The sequence below is a fragment of the Rhipicephalus microplus genome, chromosome X (assembly GCF_043290135.1).
Source record: "Rhipicephalus microplus isolate Deutch F79 chromosome X, USDA_Rmic, whole genome shotgun sequence".
NCBI lineage: Eukaryota > Metazoa > Arthropoda > Arachnida > Ixodida > Ixodidae > Rhipicephalus > Rhipicephalus microplus.
Genome location: NC_134710.1, coordinates 6,023,634 through 6,037,467, shown reverse-complemented (window position 1 = coordinate 6,037,467; position 13,834 = coordinate 6,023,634). Strand labels below are relative to the sequence as shown.

At 47.2% G+C, this 13,834-nt stretch overlaps 1 protein-coding gene across 2 annotated transcripts in view; it reads right to left on the bottom strand.

The window, feature by feature from the left end:
* Positions 1–13,834, bottom strand: part of SMC3 (structural maintenance of chromosomes 3) — a 310,016-nt gene that overhangs the window by 180,587 nt on the left and 115,595 nt on the right. For both annotated transcript variants that reach the window (XM_037426550.2, XM_037426551.2), the window contains exon 17: positions 7,270–7,420. In XM_037426550.2, the coding sequence (XP_037282447.1) occupies positions 7,270–7,420 (151 nt within the window). The remainder of the gene's footprint in view (positions 1–7,269; positions 7,421–13,834) is intronic.

Below are 13,834 nucleotides of genomic sequence, written 5' to 3'. Positions count from 1 at the left end.
TACATTTTCCGCCCAGCCTGGCCTTGACGGCGACTACTGGCTCCGCATGTACGAGCGCGTTATCCTCTCTCACCGATGGGACCCTACCATGATGCTCGCCAACGTAATCTTTTACTTGGATGGTACCCCGCGTATAAGGTTCGACGCTCATGAGGCCGAGCTCACCAGCTAGGACACCTTCAAGGAACGACTACACGACATCTTTGCGGGCCCGTCGGGTCGACAAATGGCCGCGCGACAAGAGCTCGCCATACGTGTACAGTCATCAACCGAGTCGTATGTCTCATACAAATAGGACGTGCTCACGCTGTGCCGCAAAGTAGACGAGCTAATGACCGAGAGCGACAAGGTGGGCTACATACTCAAGGGCATTTGTGAACTTGCTTGTATACAACAACGTCGTGACCATCGATCTGATAATTAAGGAATGCCGCCACTTCAAAATGGCCAAAAACCAACAAGTTCTGCCTCAATTTTTACGGCTCCCATAAATGGCTGTCATGTCAACCTGCACCGATCTCGGTGCCACACCACCTTTGCACGAGAATGTTACACGCATCGTTCGGCGCGAGCTTGAGGCGGCCCGTCCGGCGCAGTTTCAATCACTTCCACTCAACCAGGGCACCGTGCAAACACCTCCGGCGGTGTCAGTTATTCACAGGCAGTCGTGTGGCGAGAAATTGCTAACCTTGGTTTTCCTGCCGCCTGTTCCATCTCCCGACCAGACTACAGACCGATGCCAATGAATGCACCACACCATCAGCCACATTTTCTGCCCTGATCTCGCAATCCGACAGAATGAAGAACAGGAGACGACAAGCCAATCTGCTTCCGCTGTCACTGAGTTGACGATGTCTTCCGCTATAGCCGCAGCACTTGGACGCCCCCCCCCCCCCCCCCTTGTTGGAGCCAATTTTCTTCTCCTCGCCCATACGCCGACCCACGTCAGTATTCGCCCAGCCGTGAGTATCCTGCTTCCGAGGCACCTAACAGCCGCTCTACCACTCGTTCACCGTCACCGCGACGCCGCCGTTCTCCGTCACCTAACCCCACCGCTATCCATCGCCGACTAACTATGGATCTTCCTTGACGAAAAACTAGACTATGCAGCTCCTGCAGGTAGTGCTCCATCAAGTGCGACTGACCCAAATCCTTCGTTAACGCTCCCTACTGATAAGAACTTGCTGGAAATACATGTGAACAATCTTCTTTTGACGGCTTTAGTTGACACTGGAGCTCAGGTGTCTATTATGAGTACTCGTCTTTGGCGCCGCCTCATAAAAGTACTCACGCCTGCTGCAACGCAAGCAGTCAGTGTCGCGGATGGTGGAACTGTGACCGTCATTGGAATGTGTACCACTCGTATTAGCGTTGCCGGCCGCCATGTTCCTATTTTATTTACCGTACTCGACAACTGCCCTCATGACCTCATCTTCGGGATAGTTTTCTTATTAATGCATTCTGCCCTGATCGACTTTTCCGCCGGCACTCTCTGTTTAGAACTTCCTCTTGTTCCAGATTCTCGCCCCGAGCTGCCGAAAAGCCTCTGTACCACGGACTTCAGTTAGATATCGCCAGAAGCCCTCAAATTCATTGAATTGGCAACAAGTTCACCCGTTATTGACGGCAATTATGTAGTCACGCCTATTCCTGATGTTCTCCTGGCGCGCGACATCACTGTGCCACACTCCATCGTAACCATGGCCTCTAACCAAACATGTCTGCCCATTATCAATTTCTATTTCACGCAACAAGTACTACCACACAGAATTTCAGTCGACACGCTTCAACCTTTAATAGACGCCCACGTCACTGCTTTTGCGGCAGACGCATGCTCCGATAATCCATGTCGCCCGCAGGATGCCACATCCCTCGATGCAGCCTTGCGCCCGATCATCGACCCGAAACTCAAACCTGAGCAATCCAACACTCTATGCCGCCTTCTGGCTTCCTACCGCGACATATTTGACATCGACAACGGTCCACTCGGTCAGACTTCCCTCGTGAAGCACCGCATTAATACTGCTGATTCTCATAACATTCACCGCACACCATACCGGGTGTCTGCCACAGAGCGTAAGGTAATTCAAGAAGAAGTCAACAAGATGCTAGCCAAAGGAACTATTGAACCCTCCTCGAGCCCTTGGGCATCTTCAGTTGTGCTCGTTAAAAAGAAAGACAACACGTGGCGCTTATACGTTGATTACCACCATCTTAATCGAATCACGAAAAAGGATGTTAATCCTTTGCCCCAAATTGATGATGCCCTCTATTGTCTGCACGGGGCAAGATACTTTTCTTTAATTGACCTACGTTCTAGCTATTGGCAGATTGCGGTGGACGAGAAAGACCAAGAAAAGACTGTGTTTGTAACTCCCGACGGCCTATACCAATTCAAGGTGATGCCGTTTGGGCTATGCAACGCCCCAGCCACGTTTGGGCGTATGATGGACTCGCTATTACAAGGGTTCAACGGGTCAACATGCCTGTGCTACCAGGACGATGTCCTCGTATATTCGCCCACATTTGAGACACACCTTCAGCGTTTTTCAGCGGTTCTGGACATCTTTGGCACTGCTGGTCTTCAACTAAACTCATCGAAATGTCACTTTGGCTGCCAGCAGTTTACGGTGTTGGGCCACCTTGTCGACGCATCAGGTGTGCAGCCTGACCCGGAGAAAATTCGTGCCGTCACGAGTTTGCCAGTACCCCAGTCTGTCAAGGACGTCCGGAGCTTTATGGGGCTTTGTTCCTATTTTAGAAGGTTCGTGAAAGATTTTGCAACAATCGCTCGACCACTCACCGGCCTTCTGAAGAATGGCGAGACTTTTACGTGGGGTGCAACTCAAGCTGCCGCTTTTTCTCACCTCATCACCCTCCTCACGACTCCACCTATATTGGCCCACTTTGACCCGTCCACTCCGATAGAAGTCTGAACCGATGGAGTTGTCACGAGAATGGAGCCGTCCTAGCCCAACGCCAGCGGGGACACGACCAAGTTATCGCCGACGCTAGCCACCTTTTCACAGCTGCTGAGCGCAACTATTCAATAACAGAGCGTGAATTTCTTGCTCTTGTTTGGGCAGTCACGAAGTTCCGCCCATATTTATATGGCACGAATTTGTCTGTAATAACTGACCACCATGAGCCATGTTGGCTTTCGTCACTGAAGGAGCCTACTGGCCGGCTTGGGCGCTGGGCTCTGCGATTACAAGAATATACTTATACAGTCACGCACAAGTCGGGACGCCTACATCAGGACGCAGGCTGCCTCTCCCGCTACCCGGTCGATGAATTGAGCACTATCCCTAACACCGACACTTGCGTCTTCTCCGTTTCGCAACTTTTAGCATCAGTGACGAGCAACGCCGTGATGCATCCTTGCTTGCTATAATCGAACATATCGAATCACCATTTTCTGACAGGTCCCATCACTCGTTCGTCTTCCACGATGGTGTCCTATACCACCAGAAATTCTACCCAGATGAACCAACCCAGCTGCTCGACATTCCAAAACACCTCTGCTCGAAAGTTCTCCACGAACTCCATGACCTTTCAACTGCCGGTCACTTTGGTGTGTCCCGCACTTACGACTGCATTCGCCAATGCTTCTTTTGGCCAGGGCTTTTACGCTCAGTCAGAAGATACGTTGCGGCTTGTGATAAATGTCAGTGCCGCAAAACACCATCGACGCTTCCGGCCGGACACCTTCAACCACTTGACATTTGGCCTTACTTCCTTGTTGGCTTAGACCTCCTGGGCCCTTTTCCCTTGTCTTCTTCTGGCAACAGGTGGATAGCTATGGCCATAGACTATGCCACGCGCCACGCCGTAACGCGAGCATTTCCAACAAGCTACACCCCAGATGTCGCCGACTTTCTCCTACACGATGTGATTTTGCAACATGGAGCTCCACGCCAGCTGCTTACAGACCGTGGCCGCACCTTTCTATCGAAAGTCATAGCCAATATCCTTCAGCCATGTGAAACGAGGCACAAGCTCTTTACATCGTACCACTCGCAGACAAATAGACTCACGGAGCGTCTGAATCGAACACTTACAGACATGCTTGCGAAGTATGTTTCTTCCAACCACTCTGACTGGGACCTTGCATTGCCATACGTGACATTTGCATACAATTCTTCTCCATATGACACTGCCACTTACTCTTTATTTTTTGTGTTCTTCGGCCGAGAGCCTACATTACCCCTAGATACAGTCATTCCGTCTACCGCGGCACTGACTAGCGAATATGCCCTTGACGCTATCACTCGGGCTGCCACGCACGCGAAATCGCCCGCACTCGCTTTCTGGCCTCTCAAGAGAACCAGCGGCATTTGTACGATCAACGGCACCGTAATGGCACTTCTTACCCCCGGTTTATGGGTCCTGCTGTGGTCCCCGACCCGTCAAGTCTGCTTGTCGGAAAAACTTCTTTCCCGATACACAGGTCCACATCGAGTCTCTCGTGAGGTTACTCCTGTGACATACAAAATTGCCCCTGCTGCCTCATCGCCTTCCACGGCCACACAGACCACCGATATTGTACATGTGGCACGCTTGAAGCCTTACCACTATCCCGCTGACATTGACATCTAGATGCACCGAGACGGCGCTTCTGCCGCCAGGGATAATGCTACATGCATCTTGACATTTTGTGGGACGAAGCACGTGTGTGCCTGACAAAGAGGACAAAGAGTAGTCTCCGCCCGGTGTCTGGTCAACCGGTCACGCCGCTGCTGCTGGTTTGAAATATATTTCATCCACAGCCTTGTCGATACGGTGTCTCTTCTCTTCCGCAACAATATTATCAGAATGGTGCAGTAAATCTGATTTGGCGCACTTTGGCACAGGAGTGGTGTCACTGTAAATTGCTTATCTGGCTACAATGGTTATGCGTTTTGCACTGATTTCTGTTGTTATGTGTATATATTTCTTGCGTTCCTGCTACTAAAATCGTCTTTCAACGACATTTGCAGCGAAACATGCAGACACGGGACCAATTTTGTTTTCCTTTCTTGAGTTTTCATATATACAAATTCGTATACATAAACGGTGAAAGACGCTCGCAGCGGTGACAGCAAAAAACCAGAAGAGACTGTCTATATAATTGCTATCGCAACAAAAGAGCTGACCTACCTCTTTTGCACAGAGTCCAGATGCGATAGCATCACCCCGTGTGCGAGGCCTGCCATTGATTGTTACTAAAGCTGAGAGAAATGCCCCACCCATCTTCAAAAAGCAGGAAGGAACTGGGAACGCAAGGCAGGGGCGTTGTTATGAACTTTGGGTGGGGTGTGATGACCGACACTCGCACTACTTCGGCATTAAAGATGGCTGTTATACCCTTCTATCTTATACTTTCAATGTGAACAGACTGTTGGTATTGCATATATTGCTAATAGCCTAAGTGAAACTAACAAATAGTATCTTTTGGACATGACACCACATAACTCATATAAACGCTGGCTTAAGGGACAATGACCACAACGATTCCAAAGCGGTTTTACAGCGAATGCTGTTATGAGATCACAACTCGGGTCACGCGCACTTGCAGGTTGTTCACCGCCGCCCGTGTCAGTATTGTACGAAATTAGAAAAAAAAACCTTGCACGAATGACACAGTGGAGCTTGAACCCGGGTCCGCTAAGTGCCAGCTTAATATTCTACCACTGAGTTACACCGGTGCTTGTAACTTGTTGTCAAACTTGCCTTAGGCAGGCATGACCTAGCACCAATGGCACGGTTGGGCTCAAACCCGGGTCCGCTGGATACCAGCCCAGTATTCTACCACTGAGCTACTCTGGTGCTTGCGACTTGTTGTCAAACTTGCCTTAGGCAGGCTTGATGTCGAGAAGCAATTGCGTTAATACGACTTATAAATCGTTTTACAACAGCAAAAGAACCAGTCGTCACATAATACAATTAGCGTAACGAGTGGGCTGTCCAATGCTCCAACCCATTACAAAAGCTTGTTCTTGTTTCCCTATTAACTGTGGCGCATACCCATTTCAGCCATAATTTCTCATTGTAGTCAGCCACTGCATGGACAATTGGCACAAAATTCCTAACAAGTGTTTAACGGATACCACGCTTCTCAGAATAATGACGAAAAATAGCATAGCGAATGCCAGCCTACTACCCAAAAGTTTATTATTAATGCCCTAGTGGGTACCAAGCAAGTGTGCTTGCAGTAGTTACTATGTGAGTGTTTTCGAAGGGCTCTGAAAGGCCGCTCTTCTAGCTTTCGCTGTGACTATACTGCGCCTACCGCGCAGGCCTGGCATTGTTTTTGCACAGTCAGTTATCTAAACGCGAAGCAGAGGTTATAGTAGCACGGCAAGTTTACGAGCATGTCTTATTAGGCATCGAAAAAGCGCACCCACAAATGCGCCCTTCAACGAGAATTGAATGTATATTATATGTAGACTCCCACGCGTAAATTGCCCCGCGAATGCGGAGGGGGGAGAAGGGGTTAGATGCTAGTGTGCGTACACTTATCCTTCGGTGGGGAGAATTGCGTGCCTTCAACTTTGACAGGAACAATTACGTTTGGTCTTTTCACACAGTCCTTTTGCGTTGAAACCGCACTGATACTCACCGAGATAGCAAGCGCGCCAGCAATCGCGACCGCTCTTAAAATCCAAGTTCGTTATTGCTATTCGAACGATTCCACCCCCACCCCCCCTCCCCACGCTGTTTCATGCTTGTTGAAGAGGGGTGGTTTTCTTTCTGTTTGAGCATTCGATGGCAGTTCTAACATGCTGGAGATGTTACGCACTTTCCAGGTGATACGGATGGGCCGACTCATGTGATCTCTGCTTCAGCAGCGTTCGCACGCTGTTACTCGCTTGTGAAAGCTATCATGCGCAGGGGCATGTTGTCAATTTGGACTTGTTGCGGAACATTGCGGCAACAGCAAGAACCCGCCAAGAGTGTCCATATACTTGCTATTGCAATAATAATGCAATTTTTTACTGTAAAATGATTGTTTGGGGTTAGCTCTGTCTTCAGTACTCCTTTTGTTTAATTTGCGCCTTTATTTTTCGAATTTCCGTACCAAACCTGTATATAACCAAAACCTCTTTATGACGAATTGTTCAGGGAATTTATCAATTTCGTTATATCCAGGTTTAACTGTAACTATGTTTGTCTTTTTCCTTGCTGCTTGGCTGCAGAGGATGTCACAGGGCAATTTTACACCATATTTGTACAGAGCTTCAAGGTCCGAGTAATCAAACATAAGGTATGTAAGCAATGAAAACATACCGTCCAAAGTGATGCAATCCAAGTTTGATGTCCGTGCTATTTGAGTGGCTACTTCCAGGTTCCGGCATATGAGGGTCTTTCCATATATGTATTTCATAGCACTCTCAAACTTAGGATCAAAGTTAAGCTTACTAATCATAGGAATGGCGTCCTGAAAAAAATAAAAAAAGCATCCCCAGATTAAACATTGAGCACAAAGAAAGCAAAGTATTTGCAAATGAGCAGAATCAAGTTTTATAGCAGAGAGATGAAACAGTAATGAATAGAGTGGGTTGCTGTAAAAGTGGGCATTTGTGAATCTCATCCTTAACTGGCTGCAGCCTTCCTCCCTTTCCCCCTCATATACGTATATGCTCGGCAGTCACAACCCACACAGTCAACGTGGAACATAAAAGCTTCAAAGAGTTCCATTTATGCAATCGAGCATGCCTCTCCATGATGAACATGGAAAACACAATTCAAATCCAGTACTGGCAGGGCTTATATGCTTGTGTTAAATTAATCCCTTTAAGGCAATACAGTGGAGCCCTGATAATACGACTTCCAGGGGACCCCGCAAAACCGTCTTAAAATAAAAGAACTTAGATTGGAGGCAGTGACACTCAGCCTAGCCCCGAAACAGGTACAGATTGCTGAAAACGGGTACCAAGGTCCATGCCACAACCTTGTGCCCCTGCAAGGAAGGTAGACTGAATTATTCTTGCCAGAGGTATCTAATGGTAAAATTACTTAGTTGAAGGAGATGCAAGCAAATCTTTATTATCAACATTTAAAAAAAATTTAATTCAATGTGCATCTTTCTACCGATAAATCGAGCCCAAAAATTGCTTGCATGTGAAAACAACCAAACCGCGTTGCCAATAGCTTCCCCCCCACCCATCAACAGTGTCATCGCTATCCCACAATGGCAATAGACCACGAGTTCGCGTAGAAAGCCTCGTGCGCGACTAAGTATGTTGTAATTTGTTACCTTGTAAAGTGCAAGTAGTGGTGTCCCGCTCATATTATAAACAATGACGTCAAGTGAAAGTGATTTTGCATGCTGAAAACAGCCGCGTCACAACCTTACACGTGCGCAAACCTGTGACTGTGAGTGTGAAAAAGGAAAGTGATCAGCTGTACGTCGACCAGGAAAAGTTTCCAAGGACTGAAAACTTTAAAATATCAGCTTTTCGGCCAGCTGAAGCTACTCTGTGTGGATAGAGCTTGATAAGGTAACGACCCCGAATACTTATGCTCGCGATCGAGGCATTTGTAAAAGCGCATGATGTATCAGTAGAATAAATCTTTCAGTTGTACACCTAGGGGAATGCCATTTCATATTTTGAGCTCATGAATATTTGGTCAACATTCGATAAAAGTAAAGATTGTGTTCCTTTCAGGCAGCATCTGAAAGCCATCGTAAGGTGCGGGATCGGCGTAAAACTGTGTCATATAACTGCATCGTATAACCACGGTTTCTAATACACTATTTCTATGGGGACTTTGCCATGACCCAACTGATTCATCATAAAATGCAGGTCGTCATAAAACCGGAGAACGTATACTTGAAGTTCTACTCTATATAAGACAGAGCATTACACTTTTATAATTTCAAAATGTCCTTCCAGTACTTTGCATGCTGTACAAATGGCTTATTATGTTTAGTTCTATGTAGTCTTTTTTGGAAGATCACTTCACTCAGTGCTCAAAACAGGGATACAACAGCCGAATTAGAATTCGAAGCAATTTTCGGAGCAGGAAAATATTGCTTTAGGAGCATAAACATCTAAATCTTGGAGCCCGAAATCCCAAATTTAGAGCAGTAAGCAAATAAGACTGACCGCTAGAAAAGAAAAATTCTGTGCAAATTATTCAACATCAGGTAACTCATGCACAATAAACGTGACCACTGCTATTGTCTGTTGAAGAACTCCACAGTGCAACATCTGCTGAGCCTGTGAAACCATTTGACAGGTGCTGCACATGCAATTGTGAACATGCGAATTTGGCGACCTCAAAATTGGGGAGATTCGTTAAACAGAAGCAGAAGGGAGTGGTGAAAAAAGAAAACTGAGAAAAGTTTTTGTTTATTGTTCCTCATGGCTACAGAATAATCATACATGCATGATTGCTAGCGATCTTTTACATGGCAGCAATCATACTAGTACTCACTCGTATTATATGGCACATGCACAGATCCCTATTAAAGGGAGGAAATGTGCTGTGTACTGTGACAGAGCGTACAAGCAGCCCCTTCCAAACGATAGTTAACTTTCCTGCACAGCAAAAATGAATGAAAAAGCATTCTGTATGTGATAAAACGATGCCAGGAAATTTTAAAACCACTGTCCTTTTTTTTTTTCTTTCATGGTTATAATGTGGTTAGGGTTACAGTCTGCACTAGATAGAGTGATGAAGTGGAAACTACAGGTTATTTAACTGATTTTCTGCTTGCTAAAAATTAGCAACACTGCAAAAATTCTGAGGCCTGTCGGGTACTTTGGCACAGCCTGACCCAATTTCAATAAATCTCATGATTTCAGTTCAGCTTGGCACAAAAATAAGAAATTGCATCATATTGTTGCAATTGGTGCAGCTTTTGCAGTTCCGTTAAAGGAATAAATGAGGAAGGTCAGGGAGGTTAGCCAGTTCTAGTTCCGTTAAAGGGGCCCAAAATGAACATATCGGAGAGCTTTAGTGTGGGGGATCCCAAGCAGCTTGCGTGTATACACACTCCTGCATTCCCTTGCACTTTCAGGTCCAAGCAAGAGCTCCGATACACAAGCACTTGAAATCAAGACTTATCATGACCTCAAATTACCCCAACAATTTTAAACACACTCGGCGATCACTGCCAATTAGTAGTCAACCCTCTTGTGAACATGCCAACTAAATATCGCACTGCACGTGGCACAGGATTTGCAATTTCGTTACACGGATAGCCGAAAATTGCTTGCTCTCCCCATGGCACACTACAAATTGATAAAGGAAATGGCTGACTGACTTGATGAACGTGATAGCTCTTGTAGTGTGCGTCGGACGCGACGCACAGAGAACGTGAGGCCCGGCGCCTGAAGCGCAGGGCGGGAAGGAGAAGAAAGTGGCACACTTGAGACCAGGGCAGAAAACTTTTTTTACTATGCACAGCGCGGTATATATACAATTGTACAATGCTCTCTGTGAGGCCAAAGAACCGGTTCCGAAACCGTAACCGAAACCCACGCACCACATCACCCCCCCCCACCCCCCTTAATATGAACCACATGCAGGGTCCTAATATGTAACGAAGGCAAAATGAAAATGTGCATACACAGAAAAATAAAGAATTGCACAGCATGCCAGCATAAAGAAATGTACAGCAAACACAAAGGCAAAGCATACGCCGCACGCCACCCTATCATCCCCTCCCACGAGAGAGGATGTCGCATAGTCACTGTGTCGCTTGAGCCTACGGCGTCGACGCCAGTAGTGATGCCATTTCCACGACAGGCACTGTCGATGCCCACAGCCGTCCCGTGGTGCGAAAGAGTAGGCTCATGAACTTTCCTTCCAGGGTACTTGCGGCATAGTAGGGGCTAGAACAAGCAGGCGATAAAGCTCCGCTGGAGCATGGCTTGGCGCCATCGATGCAGGCGCCGTGCAGAGAGCAGAAACGGGCATGGTCGGCGTAGACGCGATTAGAGGAAGCAGCTCGGCAGCCCGCAGAACAGGAACTGGCTCAGGAATTCTAGCTGTTACGCTCAGCAGATGCACCTCGAGTGGACAGAAACAGTATCTCGGAGATCACCACCAGTAGGAAGAAATACTGCCGGAGTGGAAGCAGCAACAGGCAGAACGAGAGTAGCAGGCACAAGCGAAGTATAGACAGCTGAGATGCAAGCAGGTAAAGCGTGGTCAGCCGTAGCAGACCCAACACAAATAACCATCCTTGCAGTGGAAGTACTCCCAGTCGAAGCAGGTATAATCCGGGTATGCCCAACCGCAGGATACACGACAGGAGCAGGCACATCAGGAGGAGCACAGCCAGCTGGAACGTCAACAGGTGCAGCACAAGTGAACACGCTCTCAGTCTGGGCCGGAATCATAATACGGAAAGACGAAGTATGGCCCGATTTATCAGTAGATACATCCCTTGTAGATAGATCGGCAGATGCTTCCATAGTGTCCTCTCCTTTTGCAATGCACACAGGTGCGGGTTCCTGCAGGGCAAGCGGCATCGTCGGCCCAGTGCTGCGACGAACCGCAGCGGAAGCACGCTTTCATGCGAGTTGCCGGCGACGCCAGGAAACCGGTAGTCACAGTCAGTGAGCAGACGACGCTGACTTGCGAAGCAGCTGGAGAATGAGGAATGCTCTGAAGGATGGAAGGAAGGTCGCCAAGTCATGTCTAACGCGACCAAACAGCGTCGCTTGAAAGGGCATCCAGCTGTTGTAATGCACAATTGACGCACTCCTCTTCTATGGCAAAATCTAGAGCATTCTGAATGGAGAATTCCACTCTCATCTTCAGAATTTTTCTCCACAGATTCAGGAACGCAATTCCTGCTACAATTGCAGAGTCGAGTTCCTGCTACAATTGCAACAATGAAGTTCCTGCAACAATTGCTACAAAATTGCGGAGTCGAGCAAGCCATTTAACTTTTAGAATATATTGCACTGCAGTCTCGACCAATTGTTGCCGTAGCGAATGAGACACGCAGGCACACCCGATGGACTTGCTCGTCAACAATCGTGTCCAACTGCTGGAGCGTTGCAGCATACACGTCTTGCACGGTGTCCGCCATGATTGCATGGTCCACTGCCGAAGTCGTTTCGTCCTCCACCGCACAAGGGTAGAAGTTTAAGCCTTCAACGCCCAGTGTATTCAGTAGCAATGCCTTTTTGAGCTGCGGCATGGCGTCCCAGGCAGCGGCATCGATGTAAACTCGAAGAGCCGGACACCCCTTTCGCCATTGAATAAGAGGCCTACCGGGGCACTGCAGGAACAGGGGCGGAGGTACTGCAGCATGCATCCCTGTGGAGGAAGGTAGCCGAACCGGGGGACGGAGTCGGATGCGTAGCCCAGTATGCATGGTCTCGGTGAGTCACAAACTGGTGATCCACAGAAAATGTAGTGTCAGCGAGACAGTATCCAGGGGGCTAAACAGGGTAGCACAAGTAGCAAAGCTCATCTGCCCACCTTCGGTCATAAGCAAGCTGATTCGTCGACTCGTCGCCAGATGTTGTATCGAACGCGATGCACAGAGAACACGAGGCCCGGGGCCCGGAGCCCGAAGTGCGGACCGGGAAGGAGTAGAAAGTGGCACACACAAGACCCGGGCGGAAAACTCTCTTTTACTATGTACAGCGCGGTATATCTACAATTGTACAAGGCCCAATGTGGAGCCAGAGAACCGGTTCCAAAACCGTAACTGAAACCCAGACACCACAATAGCATCCTTGGTAAAATTGATAATGATTGCTTTGAGTTCGATAAATGCTAAATCCAGACATCTTTCTCTTCAAAACACTGAAGAAATAACTTTTTTCCAGTACTTCTCATCTTGATCAATGGTTGTCTGGATATTGTTTCGCGTTCCCTTACACTCATGTACAGCCCAGCGCGTTATACTCCAGTGTCTAGCAAATCGCATAGATAGTTTTCAAAGTTCTCATTGACCAATACAGCTGAAACTTCCTCACCAATGCAAAGGACACTCCATTTTAAATATGGGTCATGAATCAGATTTTTTAAAAAAAGCAGGGAACACAGAAAATGCAAATTGCAGTTGCTTTCACAGTACTCATTTCTTCTTCGAAAGCCTTGCATTGCACTTAGAGAGAACGCTATGGTTTTTCTCAGTCACTCGATGTTGATGTCTGCTTCTCTTTCTCCCATCTTTGTTTCCTGTCTGTCCTCTTTATTAATTGCAGCTGCTATGCTGAACCCTGTAGACATGTTGGTAATTTTAAATTTCCTCAAGACACTTGCCTCCTAGAAAAAATCGTGCACCCCTCATGTGCTACTACAAGCTATTTTACTTGAATTTCCCGATTACAACAGACCTCCATAGTGAAGAAGATTTTGGTCTGTTGTAAAAGGAGTATATAAAATCCAAGTACTGTTACAACAGACATTTATGAAAACACTGAATGGGTCTAGTATAACCAAAGAGAATTACAAGTCATATACAAATTTATTCTCAACAGGGAATAAAAAATTTGATTTTTCTTAAATAACATCTTCAGTTTCTCTAGGCCTTTTCCTATCTGATTCCAAAACATCATGGAAAAACTATGCACAAGTGCTCTACAAAAATTCTGCGCCTGGCCAAATTTGCAAGAATTATTGCGGAAATCACAAAGAAACAAAAATGGTGCTTTACAAGAAATTATAGCTCCTAAACGGCACAACCGTCGAAAATCGCGCGGCTTAGTGCCGTTTTCACAATCGTGTTCATGGGACGCGGTGTAGTTAAAGCAGCTGCAAATGAAAGTTCAGTTATAAGATTACAATAGCGTGCCAAACTCGTCGAACAGAGTTTCCTAAATATACACTAGAGGGAACTCTGGCGGCAGCGACTATGGGAGCTGCAAAGCACAGC